The sequence below is a fragment of the Aureobasidium subglaciale genome (genome assembly GCF_000721755.1).
Source record: "Aureobasidium subglaciale EXF-2481 unplaced genomic scaffold scaffold_4, whole genome shotgun sequence".
Classification (NCBI taxonomy): domain Eukaryota; kingdom Fungi; phylum Ascomycota; class Dothideomycetes; order Dothideales; family Saccotheciaceae; genus Aureobasidium; species Aureobasidium subglaciale.
Window position 1 is genome coordinate 769,980 of NW_013566991.1, and position 21,484 is coordinate 791,463.

Sequence of the window (21,484 nt, forward strand, 5' to 3'; positions counted from 1 at the left end):
CACAATTATGCACATGTTAGTAACGCAGCTTCGCGTCAACCAGCCTTCCTGTTTTCTTTGCGTCATCAATCACGACTCTGTCACGCTGAGCAGACTACCACCTCCGGTGGAAGGGCTATCTGATGTTTGCAATATCACGCGTGATATCGTCGTCCGATACAATGTATGGATCGTGGAATTTTCAAGTGAGATCATTCATATGAAGTACCGAGAGAGCGCGTCGCGCTGTGTGAGGATGTCAGTGTCACGAATCATAAGGAAGGCATTAACAGCAGATCTCCAATGCGACAAGAAAACTTGAGGCTGTGACTGTAATGAGCAGGCTTGTTGTGTTGAATGTTTCGTTCAACGACCTCTCTCCGAAGTGCACCAAGATATGTCGAGACCATATCTCTCAGACCAACCACAAAACTCCCAAGATAGAAACGAAGAGAGGATTCACAACAACCTTTTAAAACTTGATTTCCCAGTTTGCCCTCCCCTCGACAAAACTTCCAGCATCCAGTTCATACGCCGCCGGACTCGGAAACCTTATCTTCAACATCTCCTCCAAGCCAATCATTTCTTCCAGCTTCAACTCGTCAAGACTTGCATTATCCCCGTCTCTCCTAGTTTGAGTCTCGAGCTTCTCATCGGTGAGAGATGTATCCTGATGGGATATCGTTGTATCAGTACGAGAAGAATGCCGAGATTGTCGTCTCAGAGCAATGTCTAGGCAAGATCTCCGTTTTCGCAAGAGAGGTATGAATATCGCTGCGAGGATGAGAAGGAGGGCTGCTGCACCTCCAACTGCACCGCCGACGATTGCTACGGTTGAGTGTGGATGTTTGTTGACTGTTGGTGAAGAGGTCGTTATCAGTGGTGAGGGCGTAGTTGACATGGCCAAGAGCTCTGTTGTTTCCAGTTTCGTTGGCGTTGGAGGTGGAGTTGGAGTATATGACTCCGCAGTCGCAATGGCGTAGAAGTAAAAGGTGATGAATCTCACTGACAGCTGGTGGGTATCCGTTGTTGCTCTTGCCTCTTTCGCGAGATCGAGGATGAGAAGGAGAAAGAATAGGACGGTTCACGGGTTACCACTTAAACTTACATGGCAATTTACTCGCCTTACCCCTCCTGTTTGTTGCACAACGCGACGGAAAGAAGCATGTATTGGAAGGAACGACTTGAGAATCTCGCAGTAAAAGACATGGATAGCAACATATCTAGTCCGTACCAAATCCACGGACAGCAACATGGCCCAGACTACCAGGCACAGCTCAAGCAGTATGGACTCGTCCAACCTCGCCATCATGTCAAGGTCATTCGGTAGTCCGGATCTTCAACCGGCGCGTGCATGTGATGTGTTTATATCATGCCGTGTTCAACTGTGAGAGAAGCTTATGGTGCACCCAAAAAGAACTGCTGACGCTGCGGTTTTGTTGAGCCGATAAGCATGTGGAGGATTCGAGGCTGCAGGAGTGCACCTACCCGTCTGCAAGAGGCCTCCCTCCCAGACTTTACGAATATGTCGGCGCTCGTGAAACCCCGAGAGCGTGCGCTTGTTGTGTAACACCGATGATACTGATCAATATGAACGCATTAATTCGGAGCTAAGGTTGAAGAATAGAATGGATGGACTTACGGGGTTGTCTCGAACTTCATTCCAACGATCTCAAGAATACTCATCAGACGTGCGCTTCCGATATCTGAATTTGTGGTATCTTTTGCTCTCTGGCGGATCTCTGCTCATCTGGCACACAATGTTCGGCGTCTTTGAGCTGTGGTCGCGAATGGCGTCTGGATCGGAGGATACAAGATATGGCATAGTATGCAAGAGTCATGGCGACTATTCCACCAACGGCGAGTCCGATCACGAGTGGAAGCCTTGAGGTGTGCGTCCCTTCGTTAAAGCTCTCTGCTGGTTGTGTTCCGCTCATGCTTTCGATGATTCGAGATGTTTTGGAAGAAGGCGGAATTCCAAGAGGACAAATCAGTGAGTCTGAGTCAGTCGATGAAAGAAGGCATGTATCGACCTATCGTGAGACCTTGACTTTTCTGTCTTGATTCGTTACCATTAAGGTGTGGAAGAGAAAAAAGGGAACCGAAGACAGAACACCCTCACTACATACTACCTTGACCTTGCTCTGCAATGGACAGCACTAGTTGAACCGTACTACTCTCTTAGAATTGTAACACGAATTCGGAAAATGTAATCTTTGGCAATGGGTCCTTGGAAATTGGTGACAGCTCGGGGCCATAAATTAGCGTGTGCTTCCCGGCGTCAATTCATTTCCCACTGGATCGTTCTTTTTGATGACGCAGCATTGTGCATAGCTTGTTCACCGCGTGTATGAGTCGCTATAAGAGATGTATCCCGGGGCGGTTACAGCAGTCTGATTCTCTAGACATAATCTGCACAGCTACCTGCATATATGGTACTTAACGATAGCCTTTCGCTCGAGTCCGACTCTCCTTATAGTTATGGACCTACAGCCTGTGTGGATGGCGAGTCGTTCTAGCCCTTGTTGATGCCGAATACATGCCAATATCGGTGTAGGGAGCCTTCGGGCTTATCTGGTGAGCAGCTACCATGGCCGCAAACAATGCCATGTCTAGCGGAGTCTCTGCTTTCGGCTCACCGGTGAGTGTTGTAAGAACATGTGTCGAGGTCGCCGGCGGCACAGATGTCCGAGTATACGGGAAGCAATTTCCGAGTTGAAAATGTTCACATTAAGTGGTGTGTAATTGGGTATATGAAGCCCGCAAGACGATTTCGCACTAACATCTTACGGCCAGACTTGCTCGTCTACAGTGACATCGACCTAGACGCGAGCTTAGCTCTGCTGTTGCTGTTGTTGCATCTGTAGACCTAGACTACCCAGTGCAGAAAGTGTTGCTCCAGCATCGCCATAATCAACAAGTCTCCTTCTGCCAAAGAAATGGACAGCTTCTCCGTGCGGCCATGCGAGGTTCTTGTAAGACCAGAACGCCAGTAACGCGAGGGATGTTGATGTCAGACCAAGAAGCGCAGGGAAATATCTTTGTACGAGAGAACGTGGACGTCTGATTGGCAAGTGTACCAAGCCAGCGTCACTCTTCGGTAGAGGGAGCTGATGAAAGAGACATTGACCGATGTAGCCGAGGACGGCAATTGGACTGAAGGATTGTGGTGATACCCAGGGGAGGTCAGCAGCGCCCTTTTCAGATTGCGAGACAGCGCTCAAGGCTTCATCAGGGTGAGCATCGACTCGAAGGGTGTCTCTCAAAGAGCCCAAATAATAGACCAGTTTCTGATACCTGAGACGCATAGTAGAGGCCAGCCAGTTCTGAGGCATCTTAGGGTAAAACATCAAGCTCAGGTAACCAAAGGCCAGGCAATCGACGATGGCAGGCTGATCGGTACCCAAGAGATTAGACTGATTCTTCAGCAGGTCCTGCAGCGGTTCGAAGAGATTGTCGGCCAAGGCGTTCAACCTGAAGGCGGCAGCGTGTTCTGGCTGCTGTAGTAGAGTGCGGACAGTGTCTCTACGACCCAGCAGTCTCCTGGCATGTTTCTCCGTCTCGTGCTCAAAGGGCTTCTTCTGCTGTTCTGACTGCATACTCGACGGCTTGTCGATGACATCTTCGTGAAAATCGTCGACGTCGAGGCTGGAGACACCGAGGTGCTGAGTGCGCTGTCTGGCCTGGTTGCGACGCTGGGGAGGAACGACGAAATTGGCGTACCAGGGCAGGATCTTTGTGAAGGCGGAGCGTGTGCGATTACGGTAGTTCTCGAATGACACGTACAGAGAGATGTCGAGCAGAAGCTGACCCTCGGACTTGATGAAAGTCATCAGTCTACATGGGAATTAGTGTGAGATTGGTGCAAGCTTTTTACGTCGTATCTTACGCCGTCGCATCTGCTTGTTGCTGTGCTGTTAGATCCGTGGCCAGACCAGGAACAGCGCCGCCAGCCTCATCAATGAGGTGCTGTGCTATCCTGTCGAAGCCAGAGTATGTCTTGTCGCCAACTTGAAGACAGGGGAGTCGAGTGTCTGCCGCCGCTTCATGGCTGGCCACCAAAGCCCATGCCTGTCCACTGCCCTGCGTGTAGCGCTCCACTAATGCGACCGCTGCAATGCATTCTGCGTCTATTGATGGCAGTCCAAAAGCCGGTCCCAGGATGTGTAGCTTCATCTTGGAGCTCTGTTACCTTGCACCGATCAAGGTATATTCTTGTGCATGCGTGCCAAGCCACATCATGTCATAATTGACACCTCAAACAACCCCCTAGCCTCCGACCTCAAGTGATTGAAATTGATCCATGTCCTCCGAGAGATGAGACTCAGTATATTCATTACTTGTGCTAATTCCGAAGCTCCCGGACATTGATGTATGGTCTTGCTCACAATTAAATTACATTTATATCTTCTCCTGTACCCACGGGTCCTCTGCTGCGACCTGCGTCGCTATGTCCTCTTGCTGCGTTTTCTGTGTGTCTTCCTCTTCGTCCCGCTCCTCTCTGGCTGCTTTAGAGTTGCTCTCCTCTGTCTCAGCAGAAGTTGGTGTAGATTGAGCGCCGTGTTGCATGCTTAGCTCCGACACAGTCGCAACAGCGGGTATAGAATCTTCGGCTTCCCAGATCTGAGAAGATGACGATGCAGGAATTGTTGGCATAGCAGTGCTATTCTCAGGCTTTTGCCAGTTCTTGCGCTTTTCAGACGCCCATGCGCCCCAAGATGATATATATGCGCCTGCACGAGAGGAAGCAGCTTGGACAGAAGCTTGAGCTTGAGCCACTGGCATCAGGTTAGTTTACCGTCTGTATTTGGTATGAGGACATCTTACCTTTCGGCGCACTTTTCTCCTCCGGACCCGGAGGGCTGGGGGCTGCAGCCTTTTGCTCCTCGGCTCGTTTACGTTGGGCTTCGCGCATGACTTCGATATCAGCCCATAGAGTATTGATCGCTCCTGCGACTCGCTCACGACCGGTGGATAAGTGTTTGCCCACGGCCTCCTTGCTCCCTCTCCAACGTTCGTCCAGGTGTAGTTCAGAGACTTGTGCAGCAAGTCTACGTTGTACATCTTCGATAGTCAAGCCTCCAGCACAAGGGTGCCGTGGTTCGACAACATCGAAGAGATGCGAGTCTGTAGTGCGCTCGAAAAGAGCGTAGTTCTCGGTCAAGCACCATTGATTCATGAACTCGCTCCCAAACTCGTTTGAAGGATCGCCCTCCACTTCTGAGAGCAAAGCCTTTGGGTCACCTTTATGATTAGAAACGAAACGACTGTACTTCGAGGCTGAGAGTAGAGAGAGCAGATACTCTTCGAACTGAAGACGGATAAACTCTTCGCTACCTGCATAGCCCATGTCTTTGGGCCGACTTGGGATGTTTTCGTCCCAAGTATCATGTACTGATTGAGTGAGAAAATCAATCCATCGTCTGTCGGCCGTTGACAAAGCCAGAGCGCTTCGCAGAGAAGGAGAGTATATGTTGATGGTATTATCATCGAGGTTGACCAAAATATCTGCGTAGCGATCCCTTTGCTGCAGGAGTAGTTGATTAGTAGAGCCAACCATGTACGATTTCGTATCTTGGTCCGCCAAGGTGTCTAGCTGTTGCAATGGTGTGTAGGGTCCAAACAGACTGCCTTTTCCGAAGACTTGCAAGGGAACGCCCATATAGGCCAGAAGCGAAGCGCGTTCGCTTGTCTTCAACGAGGTAGGCTTCTCTACATGGGTAGCATAGTAGTCCATGCGGGGATCTGCGCAATCGCGAAGGTGACGCATGAGAGTTGGGATCAAGGATATGAGGGAGAACTGAACAAGGCACATCTTCTCACAGTTTGAGCCAAAGAAGAGCATCTAGAACCGAGTCAATACAAATGCAGCCGAGTATCAAGCGTAATGCGCCTCGAGACGGTGACCAATGTGATGAGCTTACCTTTGGCTGCAACAGCAGACATTTGAATAGCACCAAGGTCTGCCATTTGAACTGATGAATCAGCTCGCGCATAGACAAACCTTGCAGAGATCTGTTAGCAGGTGTGACGGTACGAATCTTAAGACAGTCTTACCAAAGTAGAGATCCTTGTCATCCTCTTGACTGCCGAAGCCTTTGTTCAAACTCTCCTGGAAACGCTGGGAGGAGTCAGCGATCCTGGTTCTTCTCGAGGTCAGGAGTCTAACACACCTCAAGGATCTCGATATCGGCAAAGTCTCTGGACCAGAATCAGCCCCTGTATGTCGGTAATCCACTGCCTCCTTTTTCTCGGATGCGTACTTTTGTGCGAACCATGCCTTTGTGACTACGCTGAGCTTCTCTCTTATAGCAGTAAACGTCTGTGGGTTCTCTGTAATGACGACGACCCCCTTTTGTACGGTGCTGCGAGTGACATCGGCCGGCCTGTTGATTAACTCCCTCGAGTCGAGTTGGCGAGTGCAACTTATGCCGAACAGCGAGCGCTCGGGTGTGCTTTTCAATACGAGTGTGAAATACGAGAAGTCCTCGGTGGCACTGCAGTATCGCTTGTTAGCACGTTGAGTCGAGTCGGTCGCGTTCAGGGGGTGCTTGATTTACGCATGTGCTCCGTCAGACAGGGCGAGGAAGGGTAGCAGTTGCCAGTCGTTGGCGACAGCAGGATCGTATCCTGGGTCTACTCCAACCCATCTCTCTACTTCAGGTCCACTAGACTGACTGTGAGCTGATGTCTACTTGCGCGCTACTAGGATGCTCTACCGCTGGTGGTGGAAATCTACCACTGCTACTATTGGGCGGTATGTGTCGGCCATGATGCTATGCTATCGCCAAGCTATCATTTTGCGGTTCACAATCAAAACACTGCTCTGCCAATGCCCAGTGTCATGTGTTGGTCTAGGCCGATGATCACTAGTACATTCTGTATGACATCTTCGCAAGTTCCGACGGAGATATTAAGCTTGGCACATTATAATGCTTAATTGAACCAGCGATCCATATTTACAAGATAATCTGTTTCTTATTACGCTATGACACCTCGCTCTGTCGGTTTGCCTGTTTCTTTCTATGATGGTTCCCAGAGCTCCTCAGACATGCTTCTTCGTCTTCCTCATACCAACGCGGTGCTTCATGCGCATCGAGCCAAGTCCACATTCACTCCATCGTCATACTTGTGGATGTGCGGTGACCGAAGCGATTTCTGAGCCGGGTTGGATGGTGCATTGCGCCGTCGTCTTGTGTATCCTTGAATTGAAGGGTTGCGACAGCGCTCTTAAATCAAAACAATAACCCAGTTCCATCGTTGCGAACCCAAGCTTGCATATCCTTGGTATTACGCTGTGTGCGTCTGCTCTTTCTGCATCGTCGCGGTATGCTAAATCATGCACGCCTGCCATCGCCCTATTGAGAAACACCGGCTTCTTCGCCATGTTGAGCATCCACGTTGTGGTAATCCAGAATTTCGGAGTACCTGAACAACCATGTTAGTTTCACATACCACGCTAGCACTCATAGTCGAATATGCACGTACATCATGATCTTCCAGGTATCAACGGGGAGGTCGGCATCGTTGAAAGACCAGTCGAATTTCTCCTCGGCCTCAGGCTCGTCGGTAGGATCGTGGTAAGGGGCAAGGTAAGGGTCAGCCAGAGCCTCGCCGGCTCTGATACGTGTGCGAGGATCGAAGACTAGCATACGCTCAAGCAGCTCAATTGCTGTGAAACAATGTCAGATTGTGTTGTTGCCTGCGATTCTGTGTTTACGCACCTTGAGGGTCGGCGTTCTTGAACTTCTTGGTCAGGGGTTGACGCTCACGCTTGGGAAGGGACTGAACGAATCTGAGGGTCTTCGGGCACATGTTAGCTTCCGCTTGCTGTTATATCAAATGGTCTGCGACTTACATTCTCGCTGCAGATGGTCTGAATGACATCATCTGGAGGAGTTCCGAGCAATTCGGTGATAATAGAGAACTGGTTGACGTGATCCTTGCCGGGGAATAAGGGCTTGCCCTCGAGCATCTCGGCGAAGATACAGCCAACACTCCAGATATCAACTTCGACGTCGTACTTTTGCCAGGTGAGCATGATCTCGGGGGCTCTGTAGTATCTCGTTGAAACGTAACCAGTCATTTGAGGGTCCTGAATACGCGCAAGACCGAAGTCGCAAATCTTCAAATCGCAGTTCTCGTTGACCAGGATGTTGCTGGGCTTCAAGTCACGATGGACGACGCCGGCGGAGTGAACGTATTTCAGACCTCTCTGTATGCCTTGTCAGCCGCATGTTGGCATGTCCGATACTAAGGGAAACCTACCAGAATTTGGTAAAGGAAGTATTGGATGAACTGCTTCTCGAGAGGTCTTGAGGTGAGCAGACGGTGAAGGTCAGTACCCAGGAGCTCGGTGACGAAGTAGCTGGTATCGATGTCAGTTGGTTGGGGCGATGCTCGCCGATGAGATTATTACGCACATGTCCTCGAGGGGAGAAATGAAGATGTCGCTGAGACTGATGACCTATAGGTTTCTGTCAGAACACACCGGGAGAGCAGAGGACCATCTCTGGAAGAGTGTACGCACATTCTCATGCCTCAGATGCTTCAGAAGCTTCAACTCGCGGTAAGTACGCTTGGAGAGGACGGGTGTGCTGAAAGGCTTCATGATCTTCTTGACAGCAACAGCCTGGCTTGTGAGCTGATCCTTGGCTGAACTAGGGGCTCCATTAGAGGGCGATATGGCTTGCGACGACGGTATCTGCTTACCAGACGAGTCCAAAGGCTCCCTGCGAGGTTATTAGCATATATTCGCATCAAGAATAGCTAGGGGAACGTCTTCACTTACCATTCCTACTGGGGCTAGTTCGGTGTAGCTTTAGGGGGTGTCAGCAGTGTTCAGAAGTGTTCAGAGGTATTGGAAGATGTTTGGTGGACTTGGGGGAAGTCGGGCGAATTTGGCCCAGGGGTCAGTCGAGAGGCACATACCGGCTAGTGATCTCGAAAGTAGTTCCGAAGATCTGCGCACGTACGAATTCTGCCATGGCGACGGTATTGATGGCTCAAGAGTACAGATATGTGTTGTGGTTGAGGTGGACGAAGGGGAGTGGTATGTATGTTGTTCGGTCGGGGCGTCGAGAAAAGCCGTCAAGCGTGGAGCGTGGGGCAGCGGGAGCCGAGAGAATGACGCGCCGTTTTCTGGCAAGGTAGGTCAAGGAATCTCTTCTTCTCAAATGCAAATAGCAGCGTCACTATTTCTATCGTGTTATTCCAGTGAACTAGAAGATAGACAGCAGTCGAAGCTGAAAGCTCAAAGGCGAGACGTGTTGCGGTGTAAAGTGGCGATTGGAAAGTGGTAGAGCGCTTGCCGAGGAACGGGTATGATCGTCACTCGTTCGCCAGATGATTGAGAGTCGTACCTGAGTGAGCAAGCAAAGAGTGGGATTGGGGAGAAGAAAAGAAGGCTGGCCCAGGGGAATCCACAACAGCACATTCAACTTCCATTTGTTCACATGCACACAGATCGTCGATCCAGCAAGTTCAAGTCTCCAAGCAAGTCGTCAGCGGCGGTCTAACTTACTTAAGCTTCGACCTTTACAAGTGCTTCCCGGTCGCAACCGCGTGGTCGATGTAGGTCTCTCATGGACAAGTCCACGGCCATATCAAGGCGCTCTGTTTGCGCTTCTAATTAATGCCTAACAACGCAAATATGTAGGTTCTCATATCCTTGTCTAAATCTTGCTCTCCGCCATTGACTCCCCAGACTTGTGGTAAGAAGATCCACCAAAGAGCCACTTGCCAAGCAATAGGCTCAGATCTGAACAGCGTCCGGACTCCTTCTCGATCTGGTCAAAGCCTCACAACACGAGATGCGGCTCTTGTGGGGTGGCCCGCAAGCAACAAACACAAACATGATCACCCTGACTCTAGCTTGAGTTCCACTGTGAGGCAGTCGCATCGGAATCGCATTCTTACCTCCTACATTCTGAGGCCTGATTGTTAAGACATACCGGTGTTTCGAAGTGCTGGACAGGCCCGATGAAGCCCCCAGAGTCTGACAAACTCTGTCGAGCAGCAGCTGTACGATATGTACAACACGCTTGAGAGCAGCGTGATGTTGAGCGAGAGTTCGATGGTCTTCCGATCCGCGTTCTCAGGAGGGCATGCCTGGCACTCTGCATACTACCTGGGACTGCCCAGGGCCAAGTTGCTGCCATACCTTTGAACGGAGGTACGAATGCGTAGCCGCAAGATCATTATGCAGTATCACCGTTCTCAATAGAAACGAACCTTGATTGTGTGTATTGCCAGGGATATCTGACGACGAGTGGACTCACCCGAAAGAACGATAAAGCCGCGGTGTATCGTACTACCCGAGGATAGTGTTGACAGTAGATAACGTCTGACGGTCTGACCAGAAAAGACCCCTCGACATGGGGTTGGAGACTGGGAACGGATGGGTGAAGTATAACATTGTCCAACATGTCGTTGGCTAAAGGGAGAATCCTCGGGCTCTTGTGCCAGAACTGACTTCTCGGCCGAGAAGTCATTATGTGATATTTCCAATAGAACGATAGCTCGATTCACTACCTACTAGGACTATGCAATTGACCGGGCCAACCTCCACTAGCTGGCGAAGTTGGACAGGAGGGTCGCGGCTCCCAGACTCGCAGATGGCATATCACGCCAGCGACAGGGGAGGTTTTAGTCATGTTCGGAGCTGGTTACGACCCAAGGTCAGGGCTATTTGCGGCGGCCAGAGCATTCCATACTCGCCGTCAAGCACAATCCGACGACAGATATGGAAAATTCGCACGACAAGCAAGATCTCGATGGCAACGCTTCCACGAGGGAGTATACGAATCGACAACGGGAATTGACACAAGGAAGGCCGAGACAAGGGTTAATCGGCCGGATTTGGAAGAGTGCAAAGAACAGGTACAGGACGTTTTGATAGCTTCAGAGCAGCTCCAACGCTTGTGCACGTCTGAGGATCGATGTGCAAGAATGGCGTGTCGCGCCGAGATATTCGTGCACAGGAATCGAGAGTTATGCAAATCGTGGGCGTGGGCAGAGAAGTGGTGTTGAAAACGAGATAGTGTGTCGACTCTGTCGAGTGGCAGGCACAACGGTGGCCCATTGTGTGGCGTAATCCAATAGGAAACGGCAGGTCCCTAACAGCACGATGCCGGTCGTGATACAGAGTGGATACAGCAGGCATGACCAGCAGGCACCTTGGGAGCAATTCTCTTTTGATTTGGCACACTCTCTTCTCTGCAAGCGTCTCTCAGAAGTGTTCCAGCGTAGATCTCACATTGCAGCATCGCAAGCGCCTGAAGCAATTAAAGGAAGGCTCGAATTGATCTAATTGCGGGGGCGCTGCTGTAACAGACAAGGCACGGACTCGCTTTCGACAGCGGCAGGCAACCAGAGCCAGAGAAGCCGTCAACTCTATCAACAAGACACGCACCCACCAAACCAACCAACCGTCCTAACCATCTGCTCGTCTCGTCGCCATCTCGCATTTCCGTCGCAGCTTGTCCATCCGTGCAGCTCCCAGTCTCGCTCGTCTGCAGCTGCTGCCTCTCTGCCCTTGTTTGTTTGGCGTCGCTACGTCGCTTTCGGAATCCGGCAGCCAACGAGGCATACAAAGCCCTCTCCACTCGCCCAGCCACCTTCGTCCATCCAGCCTATCCAGCTCGCCATTGTCCCACTTTGTTGTTTGCAGCCAAACGCGCGCCCATCCACGACGCCGAGCTATACCAGCATCTGCTCCACCACCTCTGACGGCTTGATCGAGCTTGCGACATCCGGCTGAGGCCGGTCCAAACACTCGGAACTGTCACCATGGGTAACTGCATGAGTTCGAGGGGAGGCGATGACGAAGGTCAGAAGAAGAAGAGTCAGGCAATTGATCGCGGCCTCGAAGAAGACTCGAAGAAGTTACGGCGCGAGTGCAAGATCTTGCTGCTAGGTACGTCGGCCTCGAAGCCTGTCTGCACCCTCTGCTAACATCTCCCGCGCAAAGGTTCTGGCGAGAGCGGCAAGTCGACCATTGTCAAGCAGATGAAAATCATCCATCAGAATGGTTACAGCGTTGATGAGTTGCGCCTGTACCGACATACCATCTACAAGAACGTCATCGACTGCGCCAAAGCACTCATCGGCGCCATGCAACAATTCGACATATCGCCAGAAGTGCCGGAAAACGTACAACACTGCGAATATATCATGCAATTTACCGTCGACCCCGATCCGAACGCTCATCTCGATGCGAGATGCGCAACCGCTATCACCGCAATCTGGAAAGATCCCTGTATACCGAAAGTCCTCGATCACTCGAGCGAGTTCTACATGATGGACTCGGCATCATAGTGAGCATATCACTTCCACACCCATCCAGTCGTGCTCCAATGCTAATTTTGATTAGCTTCTTCGACGAAGTCCATCGAATAACGCAGGAGGACTACTGCCCGTCCGAGGCAGATGTGTTAAGAGCAAGAACAAAGACCACAGGTATCTACGAAACACGATTCCAGATGGGTCAACTCAGTATTCAGTAAGTTTGAAGGCCACAACCAAACTCGTGAGTTTACTTCTGACCAGATCAACAGCATGTTCGATGTTGGAGGTCAACGAAGTGAGCGCAAGAAGTGGATCCATTGTTTTGAGAACGTCACATCTATCATATTCTGCGTTGCTCTCAGTGAGTACGACCAAGTGCTTCTAGAGGCAAGCGATCAGGTACGTGCTTCCACGTTGTGTCGCTTTCCCCATGCTTATTCGTCACCAACAGAACCGTATGATGGAGAGTCTAGTCCTCTTCGACTCGGTCGTCAACTCACGATGGTTCATGAGAACAAGTATCATCCTGTTCCTCAACAAGGTCGATCTGTTTAGGCAAAAGCTCGGCAAGTCACCTCTTTCGAATTACTTTCCGGACTACTCGGGTGGCAACGACGTAAATCGTGCCGCCAAGTACCTGCTCTGGAGGTTCAATCAGGTCAACAGAGCACATCTCAACCTGTATCCTCAGTAAGTTAACATGCTACCCCTCGAAGTTCAGCCGTACTGACCAAACCACAGCCTCACCCAAGCAACAGATACGTCAAACATTCGTCTGGTCTTCGCAGCCGTAAAAGAGACAATCCTTCAGAACGCTTTGAAGGATTCGGGTATTCTGTGAGCCATGACCTTGCTGTTCGCTGGTCACCAGGACTCCCGACAAATCCCCCTATTATGACGACCCTTCTACGTTTCTCGCATCGACACATCGCCCGCAATCTTTTCCTTACACTGACACATAAGCCGTCACTAATACAATCGCGCAAAACGTCGCGCGTATTATGAATTTGATTTCCAGCATAGGCGTTGTGGCGTAAGACCTTTGGCTACTTGGGGAGCGCTGGGAGCGACTCCCGTGTGGTTGACGGAGGTTATATGTGGCCACAAGATCGATCTTGTTTCCTTTCTTCTCTCTGTCTTATTGTTTTCCTAGGTGGTGATGCTGGTATGCAGGCGATCAGCTTAACCAGTAGCGCTGTGCAGAAAGTTCGACGGGCTCGTCCATGATTCGTCACCTTCTCGACGGCATAGCGAGGGCATGTTTGAAGCAGGCATCAAAAAGCGAAGAACTGGCTTGTGGTTTTCCATGTGCAGCGAGCCAATCCTTTCTCGAAGCTGAACATGAAAGGGAGTCTGAGGAACATCATGTATTAATTCTTTACCCAAGCTTCTCACGTCAATGAACATTTGTCATGCTAGTTCTTCGGAACGATATTTTCTTGCGAATCACCGAAGCCGACAAAGACTTATTCAACATAAACCACGTCGGGTGTTTCAATACACGCTATCGCCACACTTGGATACTTCTGTAACCGCCCACGGCAGCAAGAACCGGATTGGATTCGCGAAATAATCCAAAAATAGACCAAACAGAGGTGGGATGTCCTAACAAAGCTCTCCTCGCGTATGAATGTTTTCACTTGCGCCTTTCTGTGTAGCAACGCAGAGCAATAGGTAAGCTGTATGGATGCTTGACTTTTTCGTCAGAAATGCACCCAAAGAGAATTCATAGGTTGTGGGCTCTCGAATCTCGCTCCATCTCTCGAGAATGACTACGCAATCGACAGCTACATGTGTTGCAGATCTTCAGACGCGGAGTCCATGTCTACCTTAACGCACAGCGACGAGCCAACTGCGAAGCGCCTCCATTGTCTCGACTGAGAGCTGGTGAAACGCTGCAGGTGGTATGGCACTCCTTGGCGTTCCCTTTCTTCGTGTCAGGGTCTCTCCACGCCCAAAATGCTCCCGAGTGGAATAAGTTATTGATGGTGCCTTCCCTCATTGATGGATCTTCCCTTGAAATCTCTGTCTGTCTTGATTTCCTTGCAGTTCTGTTGTCCCTGGCTGGACTTGTTTCCTGGTGTTTCCTGGGTCTTCTGTCCCATCCAAAACATTCCTACCCACCTACGTCTTCCAAACATTCACAGCGCCAACGATAGGCCAACCTCAGTTCTACACTCACATGATCAGTGGATCTTCGCAAGATATTACCTTCTGTATGCATGTTCAGCCAAGCAAACCTGCACGACCAACCTTTTCTGTCTTCTTCCAATAAAGTTGACTAAGTCTCCGGCCGCTCTCATCTCGAGACCTGCATGCTGGCTGCCGCTTAGCTGCAGTACTACCTTGACCAATCCCGAAAAACATACTCGCTACCCCTCTCATTCTACCAACGAAAACTTCGTCTAATACGAGATCACGACTTCGCCTAGAGCAGAAAAGCAAAGAAGGTCGATTTCTGGAAAGTCACCTGTTTCCAATTTTGTCATCACCTACTTGACCGCCCTTCCCCTACCTCGAGCATCAGGTCCGCTCTTTCATTCGCGCACTCGCCTTCTATCCTACCGCGCCCATTCTTTCGCGACTTCTTGATGTTATACAACATGTGGACTGAAATGTTCAGTCGGGCGGTCAACGAGAATGGCGTACCATCGATTCATGATCCCTGGCCAGCAAAGGACGTGAGTCGCTGTATCTTGTGCAGACTATTATATCCATGCTAACAATGTCAGATTGCCTATACCGCGATTGTTGGCTCAGTCATGCTTGCCGCTCTTCTTGAATGGTTCCTTTGGGTAGCTGCTTTCCTATATTGTCTGGTCAAGGTCTACCAAAAGGCGGAGACCCTCAGTATTAAGGTTCTCGCCATCATAATGATGTTTGCTTTCACCGCTTTGAGGTATGTTATTGTGAGGTGACCCCGTTATGGCCGTGGCTGACCCTTTACCAGGTGTATTTTCTTGCCCATCATGGTTGTGACACTCCCCCTCCCAAGTCAAGTCGTGCGATACTTCCCTGAAGCTATGGTCAGCTTCTTACAATGGTTTGCCTTCTGGTCTTTTTCTGGATTGCTCATCATACCATGGCTCATCTGCGTATATCAACTGGTTACCCACTCTGTTGGAAGAACCAAGCGCATCAAGCATGTTCTCGACGAAGATTCTGCACCGAAAGTTGTCATTATCATGCCATGCTACAAGGAGATCCCTGAGATCCTGCTCAGGACGGTTGACTCTCTGGCTGACTGCGAATATCCACCATCGTGTCTCCACATCTTCCTCTCTTTTGACGGAGACCAAGAAGATGAACTTTACCTCAAAACAATCGAGCAGCTCGGCGTCCCTTTGACGCTGGACACATACCCTAAGAGTATCGATGTCACTTACAGGAGCACGCGCGTCACTATCTCTCGATTCCCGCACGGAGGCAAGAGACACTGTCAGAAGAAGACTTTCAAGCTGATTGATAAGGTGTATGCTGAGTATCTGAAACGCAACGATAATCTCTTTGTTCTCTTCATCGACTCTGATTGTATCCTGGACAAAGTGTGTATCCAGAACTTCATGTACGAGATGGAACTGAAGCCTGGAAGTAAAAGAAACATGCTTGCCATGACCGGAGTCATCACATCGACAACGGAAAAGAACAGTCTCATCACAATCTTGCAAGACATGGAGTATATCCATGGCCAGTTGTTCGAACGATCGGTCGAGTCTGGATGTGGTGCCGTAACATGTTTGCCCGGAGCCTTGACAGTCCTACGTTTCTCTGCCTTCAGAGCGATGGCCAAATACTACTTTGCGGACAAGGCCGAACAATGTGATGACTTGTTTGACTATGGCAAATGCCATCTGGGAGAAGATAGATGGCTCACTCATCTCTTCATGATCGGTGCCAAGGAGAAGTACCAGATACAGATGAACACAGGAGCATTCTGCAAAACGGAGGCTGTGCAGACATATCAAAGCTTGCTCAAACAACGCAGACGATGGTTCCTCGGATTCATCACCAATGAGGTTTGCATGCTTACTGACGTCCGTCTTTGGAGACGCTATCCCATCCTCTGTCTAGTTCGATTTGCACAAAACACAATTCGAACAACTGCCCTTCTCTTCTTTATCATGGTCATCTCCATCATCACAACTTCTCAGAAGATTGACAATTTACCTGTTGGGTTCATTGCTGTATCCCTTGGGTTAAACTGGGTACTAATGCTGTATTTCGGTGCAAAGCTTGGGCGATACAAGATCATGATGTATCCTCTGATGTTCGTCATCAATCCATTCTTCAATTGGGCATACATGGTATACGGTATTTTTACTGCAGGACAAAGAACCTGGGGTGGGCCGCGTGCCGATGCTGGTGCTGCAAACTCTACCACCACACCACAAGCCGCAATCGAACACGCCGAGGCAACAGGTGACGATCTGAACATTGTGCCAGAAACTTTCAAACCAGCAGTCGAAGCAATCACACGCAAGAAATCTGTCAAGAACAGAAATGTGCTACCGGATCAAGGTCTGGAGGGCAGATTTGCAGCACCCGAGCTCATGCCTGGTGGATGGTACAAGCAAGCGGCCGAGTCCTCCAACACTCTTCCAGATCTTGCCAACCATCCTGCCATGCGTCGTCTGAGTTTCGAGTCCATCGTGACTGCAACCTCGGGCAACAATTCAGTCTACCTTCCTCGACGTATTGAATCGATCATGGGACCCGAAGATCGCAATCTGTACCACAATGCTCAGGCTCATCAAAGACCAGCTGGTGGGTTACACTACGAACAAGAAGAATACGAAATGAGTCGACCTGACACTGGGACAACCCTTAAGGGGGGTTATTCGGTCTCGGTACGATCGGCAAGTGATGATGAATCGACCTATGGACATGGAAGAATGAACTCAGATAACAGCGATATGAGTGTAGCACAAGGAAAGGCTCCAGCGGATATAGAAAAGACACTAGCAGTCCCTGAAAGAATCAGGCAAGCAACTGATCACGGCAGCAATCGTACTCGAACGGGCAAGAGTCCGTTGGCGCGAAGAAGCTTCGTCAGATCAGCATCAGACCTGCTGCCAGACATGACTGAGGATCAAGGCGGCCAAGCGATGGAGATGAGAGAGCAAAGTATCGGCCTCATGGACCCGCGAGCCAGAAGCAACAGTCCTCTGGGCCCCCAAGCTACAGCCGCACCTGCTGCCGCACCAGCACCAGCACCAGCACCAGCACCCGCGCCTAGAAGCCAACCTCCGCAACAAGAAGTCGTGGAAGAAAAGAGCAAAAAGGAGCGAAAGAAGTTGAGTAAGTCTCGAGCTGGCAGCAGTGGGAGTGGAAAGTAGATGATTCAAATAGGTTGGGTAATGAACGACGAGTAATAGTAGAATATCAAGCCTTTTCTCTCTCCTGATCTGTCGTGACCAAAACCGCTCTACAAGTGCGCACAACCGTCATAGAGGAGGTGTCACGATGTTTAGCTCCTGTTCTCAAACCAGTAGCTCACTTGTGAAGCTTGGTGAGCGAAGCGCAAAGCTGTGGAAGTGCATAGTGATGGCGGAGCTGGTGTGGTACACCATCGAATGGTTGTTATCCCTAAGCATGTGATCAGGGGTAAGAACAAGGTTGATTACTGCAGCTCACAAACCATCTGCACGGGCACTGGGAAAATGCGAGTAATCATCAGGCAGCTCTGTAATTCTTGAGGGAAAGAAATAGGACCAAGTGTCATTCCAGAGATGATGATTTTGACGAAGACCAAGGTAAGCCTTTCCAGGTCAGAGCAACCTCGGACTCGCCGTTGGCCAAATACCTAAGAGTGACACCCACACTCTCCAGAGCACACTCGACAGCAGCCTGATTCCAAACAAACTGCCTCACGCTACCCTCTGTGGTGATGTTGAGATAGGCCATGGGTAAGCGGCTCCTGCCCACAGCATCCCTCACGCCTTTGGTCGCCTCTTTGGCAGCAGCCAAGATTGCTATTGTACCTTCTCCTCTATACCTCATAGGTGCACCTACGACGGCGCCCTCGAGTTCTCTGACCATGCTGGGCTTGGGTGTCTCGGCTTTACATTGGATCAAGATGTTTAGAGGTGCAGGGCGAGAGGGTATGGCCCAGCTGCCGAGGAGGTCGATGCCGAGATCGCTAGTCCGGCCCACGCGAGTCAAGGTGAAGGCGAGGCGTGTGAGGGAGTTTGCTACGGTGTATTCATAGTGGGTGCCGCGGTAGACTGTGCTGGTCGGAGAGAGATTCACAGCTGTTGCGTAATCGAGGAATTCGACGAGAGTGTTGTGGTGTAGACTGCCGTGTGCAATGGCTGTCTGATCCTTTGTCGTCTTGGGTTTGCGAGTGCGCTTCTTTGGTGGTGTTTCAGTCGCGTCGGTGGTCTCGGTGGTGTCTGCTTCAGGAATATCGACAGCCTTTGATGGCCGACCACGTCTCTTGACCAATGGCGCGTCGGCATCTGCAGCAGAAGACAGCTCTGCGACTCCAAGCGCTGCTTCAGCCTTTGACTTCTTCGAGGGCTTCTTCTTCTTCAATGTCGAAGAGTCGTCCAAGGGTGATGGTATAAAGGTACCACGATGAGAGTCGGCGGTCTCGACAAGTGGAGGGGTCACATTTTGTGACAGGTAGCGTCTAGTTGAGAGATGGAAAGAATATCTGCCCAAGCGACTGCAAGTGATCAGGCCATGTCGAGAGTGCATGTGGTGAACGGCGATACTCACAAAAACGTGTTTACCTTGGACTTTGCCGAGACGCGCGCATCTCGAACTTCGTCATCGCATCGCACCGCATCGCATCGCTCCTTCCACTTTCCACGTTATACACAATAATCTACAACAACACCACACACCATGGCAGACCGGTTAACACAGCTGCAGGACTGCCTAGACGACGTAAGCGACCTCCCTCTCCGAGAAAAGAACAGACTGCGACAGCTAAATCTATCCAACAGCTGGCGACCCAAATGTTCGCATCAATCCGATACATCCAAACACGCCATCAATTCGGCATCATCCCAGACCAACCAGACATGTCCGACCCAATTTCCAACGCTCCAGCTCCTCTCCAACCAAATGCCGCCCCAGATGCTCCCACAGCTACTGCCGTCGAACAAGACACCAACGCCAACTCTGCCCTGGAAGCCCACGAACATGGCCAACCTCGTCCTGATGATCCTGCGACCTTTCAAGCTGCATTGAGAGAGTTGGCAAGGGATCTGGTGCTTAAGGAGCAGCAGATTGAGTATTTGATCTCCGTCTTGCCTGGTATTGGCGAGAGTGAAGCGAATCAGAATCAGAGGATACTGGTCTTGGAGAAGGAGCTGAGGGAAGCTGACGAGGAAAGGAAACAGGCGCTGGCGGAAAGAGAAGCCATGCTCGATAAACTGGGTGCTTTGGCTGGAGAGTGCAAGAGGATTTTTTGATTCACTCGCTCGAGGCATGATTTATGATTTTTATGATACCCCATGGCCTGCTATAGACAGACCAATGCGCAAACAGAGAGACGATATCAACCAGAACGCTGTGTTATCACCTGTAATGGCTGACCATCCACTGCTTTCGAGAAATCATCGTGCCTCTTGACAGCAACAAAACCTGCTGTAAGATGGTCTTGGAGACGTCTGAAGCCGCTCTTGCCCCTCTACAAAGATGCAACATGGCCCATCCCGACATGGAGGAAGACGAACCCGACAGCGAGAATGCTGGAATAAGCTATATAGAGGCCGATTAAGCCGTACCCGACGACGAGAATGTTGGACCTGACGACCAGAACACGAACCCGACACCGAGCTCACTGAACCCGACACGGGGAATGCTGGATTCGATAATGAGAGTGTGACACCAGACGTCGAGAAAGTCGAATTAGACAATGCAAATGTCGAAGCCGAGGACTGCGTGCTGCATGATGGTGAGCATGCTGCAACCGACCATGAAAGATCGAATTAGTTGACCAGATTACCGAAAGAGAGGTCGAACAAGTCGAACCAGACGAAGGAAAGAGTGTTCTGCATCCAATTCTGGTACAATCGCCTGTCCAACTATAAGGCCACTCACTTCTTCGACCTCATCAATCAATATCGGCATCGCTCGTACTTCGTCCCCGACTTGACTTCGTGGCGGCCGGCATATACCTCGACGCAATGACCAGACTAGAAGTTACTTGTCGAACTTCTGACTCCACAGAAGGTGTCGGCTTCAGGAATTTGTCGTATTTTTGTTCTTGATTGGATACTCACACTTCTCGTAATCACTTACTCGAGAGCCCTAGCGAGATGCTACATGAATAGTGGGTCACCCCTGTGTCGGGTAGGTTGACAGATGTGTTGCGGGGCCGGTAGAGCGTGTCTGCTTGCAGGGTTAGTCTGGAGCTTGTGGACCAGACCATCGTCATTTGCATTGTAGAAGCGTTATAGATGGTGACACATTCCAGTCTTGCCAATTTTCGCCAGGACTAGGAGGAAGCGTCACAAGATACGGGTCTGGGATGCCAGTTTCCTTTCGTGCTTTTTCTAGCGGCCTCTTGGAAGTGACTGTTTCATGGATGTGGTGTTACAAGACATGGTCATCGACCTCCAGCTAACCTTGCATTTTGACAGATGTTGATACCGGCCGAAAGCTTTGCTACAATAGCAGTCCAAAGTAGTGATTTAGCAATCCACTTTGGTCGGAGAAGATATCGCCTCTACCCAAGAATGCGATGCTCCTGAAATTGTATCCCTTGGAACCAGTCACGTGTACTTTGGATGGTCCTTGAAGGAGTACGTTACTTTGTCATGATTTGAGATATGTCTGGAAGTACAGACGAGCACACTAAAATGCGATACCGCAGGTGCTCTTTGTTGTTGGTGTTTGACCCCGGCTTCTGCAGTTGGTGGAGAAATCCACTTCTCCAGACTGGGGACGCGAAGCACTTGAGAAGGCAAAGTGTACAACGATCAGATGGGCCAGAACGCAGTCCTTTCAGGAAAAGCAGGCTCGCGGAAATTCTTGTGTATCAAATCAAGATCATGCAGGAGGTCTAAATGCCCAGCGGTCTGAGTCGAAAGCAAGTGACGGCGTTTGTTCGGCAGTCTCTCGCAGAAAGTCTAAACACTCGGGTGCTTCCAAGCCAAAGAAGTACAAAATATTCACTTGTCTCTGTATCGAGCCATAACAGGTTTTCGAAATTGGTACTATCACGCCAGATGTCGATATGGACACCAACAGATCACGTTGGGTC

General features: G+C 50.4%; 8 protein-coding genes across 8 annotated transcripts; 3 read left to right on the forward strand and 5 right to left on the reverse strand.

Moving 5' to 3' along the window:
- Positions 1 to 323: 323 nt before the first annotated feature.
- Positions 324 to 1,288, reverse strand: AUEXF2481DRAFT_703942 (uncharacterized protein; the record flags this gene model as incomplete). Its single annotated transcript, XM_013491097.1, has 2 exons — positions 324 to 991; positions 1,088 to 1,288. The coding sequence occupies 2 exons, from the start codon at positions 1,286 to 1,288 to the stop codon at positions 452 to 454; spliced, it is 741 nt and encodes a 246-aa protein (XP_013346551.1). The 3' UTR covers positions 324 to 451.
- A 1,525-nt stretch (positions 1,289 to 2,813) lies between these two features.
- Positions 2,814 to 4,155, reverse strand: AUEXF2481DRAFT_27271 (uncharacterized protein; the record flags this gene model as incomplete). Its single annotated transcript, XM_013490816.1, has 2 exons — positions 2,814 to 3,816; positions 3,869 to 4,155. The coding sequence occupies 2 exons, from the start codon at positions 4,153 to 4,155 to the stop codon at positions 2,814 to 2,816; spliced, it is 1,290 nt and encodes a 429-aa protein (XP_013346270.1).
- A 201-nt stretch (positions 4,156 to 4,356) lies between these two features.
- AUEXF2481DRAFT_37501 (uncharacterized protein) lies at positions 4,357 to 6,842 on the reverse strand. Its single transcript, XM_013490886.1, has 8 exons — positions 6,699 to 6,842; positions 6,540 to 6,647; positions 6,243 to 6,476; positions 6,153 to 6,180; positions 6,037 to 6,100; positions 5,904 to 5,983; positions 4,807 to 5,824; positions 4,357 to 4,757 (listed from the first exon to the last, which is right to left on the reverse strand). Exons 1-8 carry the CDS (start codon positions 6,749 to 6,751, stop codon positions 4,381 to 4,383), a joined length of 1,962 nt encoding a protein of 653 aa, XP_013346340.1. The 5' UTR covers positions 6,752 to 6,842; the 3' UTR covers positions 4,357 to 4,380.
- Positions 6,843 to 6,897: 55 nt separating this feature from the next.
- On the reverse strand, positions 6,898 to 9,417 carry AUEXF2481DRAFT_37504 (uncharacterized protein). Its single transcript, XM_013490887.1, has 10 exons — positions 8,911 to 9,417; positions 8,771 to 8,798; positions 8,692 to 8,711; positions 8,510 to 8,639; positions 8,403 to 8,446; positions 8,248 to 8,347; positions 7,838 to 8,194; positions 7,704 to 7,782; positions 7,468 to 7,651; positions 6,898 to 7,407 (listed from the first exon to the last, which is right to left on the reverse strand). The coding sequence occupies exons 1-10, from the start codon at positions 8,964 to 8,966 to the stop codon at positions 7,338 to 7,340; spliced, it is 1,068 nt and encodes a 355-aa protein (XP_013346341.1). The 5' UTR covers positions 8,967 to 9,417; the 3' UTR covers positions 6,898 to 7,337.
- Positions 9,418 to 11,769: 2,352 nt separating this feature from the next.
- Positions 11,770 to 13,108, forward strand: AUEXF2481DRAFT_62958 (uncharacterized protein; the record flags this gene model as incomplete). The annotated part of the gene is made up of 6 exons (XM_013490944.1): positions 11,770 to 11,896; positions 11,951 to 12,296; positions 12,353 to 12,481; positions 12,537 to 12,666; positions 12,719 to 12,957; positions 13,009 to 13,108. 6 exons carry the CDS (start codon positions 11,770 to 11,772, stop codon positions 13,106 to 13,108), a joined length of 1,071 nt encoding a protein of 356 aa, XP_013346398.1.
- Positions 13,109 to 14,466: 1,358 nt separating this feature from the next.
- AUEXF2481DRAFT_37506 (glycosyltransferase family 2 protein) lies at positions 14,467 to 17,658 on the forward strand. Its single transcript, XM_013490888.1, has 3 exons — positions 14,467 to 14,948; positions 15,000 to 15,166; positions 15,218 to 17,658. The coding sequence occupies exons 1-3, from the start codon at positions 14,871 to 14,873 to the stop codon at positions 17,601 to 17,603; spliced, it is 2,631 nt and encodes an 876-aa protein (XP_013346342.1). The 5' UTR covers positions 14,467 to 14,870; the 3' UTR covers positions 17,604 to 17,658.
- A 327-nt stretch (positions 17,659 to 17,985) lies between these two features.
- AUEXF2481DRAFT_2839 (uncharacterized protein) lies at positions 17,986 to 18,966 on the reverse strand (the record flags this gene model as incomplete). The annotated part of the gene is made up of 1 exon (XM_013490717.1): positions 17,986 to 18,966. The coding sequence occupies one exon, from the start codon at positions 18,964 to 18,966 to the stop codon at positions 17,986 to 17,988; it is 981 nt and encodes a 326-aa protein (XP_013346171.1).
- Positions 18,967 to 19,073: 107 nt separating this feature from the next.
- Positions 19,074 to 19,881, forward strand: AUEXF2481DRAFT_558000 (uncharacterized protein). Its single transcript, XM_013491098.1, has 2 exons — positions 19,074 to 19,158; positions 19,218 to 19,881. Exons 1-2 carry the CDS (start codon positions 19,117 to 19,119, stop codon positions 19,686 to 19,688), a joined length of 513 nt encoding a protein of 170 aa, XP_013346552.1. The 5' UTR covers positions 19,074 to 19,116; the 3' UTR covers positions 19,689 to 19,881.
- The last annotated feature ends 1,603 nt before the right edge of the window (positions 19,882 to 21,484 follow it).

What these genes read in the sequence shown, in the direction of transcription:
- AUEXF2481DRAFT_37504 (XM_013490887.1), bottom strand. Translation starts at nt 8,966, where the DNA reads ATGGCAGAATTCGTACGTGCGCAGATCTTCGGAACTACTTTCGAGATC. An exon ending in ATTTCTCCCCTCGAGGACAT is followed by an intron (nt 8,348 to 8,402) that starts GTGCGTAATAAT and finishes CATCGATACCAG; the next exon opens with CTACTTCGTCACCGAGCTCC. An exon ending in ACTTCCTTTACCAAATTCTG is followed by an intron (nt 8,195 to 8,247) that starts GTAGGTTTCCCT and finishes CAAGGCATACAG; the next exon opens with AGAGGTCTGAAATACGTTCA.
- AUEXF2481DRAFT_37506 (XM_013490888.1), top strand. Translation starts at nt 14,871, where the DNA reads ATGTGGACTGAAATGTTCAGTCGGGCGGTCAACGAGAATGGCGTACCA. An exon ending in ATCCCTGGCCAGCAAAGGAC is followed by an intron (nt 14,949 to 14,999) that starts GTGAGTCGCTGT and finishes TAACAATGTCAG; the next exon opens with ATTGCCTATACCGCGATTGT. An exon ending in TTTGCTTTCACCGCTTTGAG is followed by an intron (nt 15,167 to 15,217) that starts GTATGTTATTGT and finishes ACCCTTTACCAG; the next exon opens with GTGTATTTTCTTGCCCATCA.
- AUEXF2481DRAFT_558000 (XM_013491098.1), top strand. Translation starts at nt 19,117, where the DNA reads ATGGCAGACCGGTTAACACAGCTGCAGGACTGCCTAGACGAC. An exon ending in TGCAGGACTGCCTAGACGAC is followed by an intron (nt 19,159 to 19,217) that starts GTAAGCGACCTC and finishes TCTATCCAACAG; the next exon opens with CTGGCGACCCAAATGTTCGC.
- AUEXF2481DRAFT_37501 (XM_013490886.1), bottom strand. Translation starts at nt 6,751, where the DNA reads ATGGCCGACACATACCGCCCAATAGTAGCAGTGGTAGATTTCCACCAC. An exon ending in GTAGATTTCCACCACCAGCG is followed by an intron (nt 6,648 to 6,698) that starts GTAGAGCATCCT and finishes CAGTCAGTCTAG; the next exon opens with TGGACCTGAAGTAGAGAGAT. An exon ending in GGAGAAAAGTGCGCCGAAAG is followed by an intron (nt 4,758 to 4,806) that starts GTAAGATGTCCT and finishes ACCTGATGCCAG; the next exon opens with TGGCTCAAGCTCAAGCTTCT.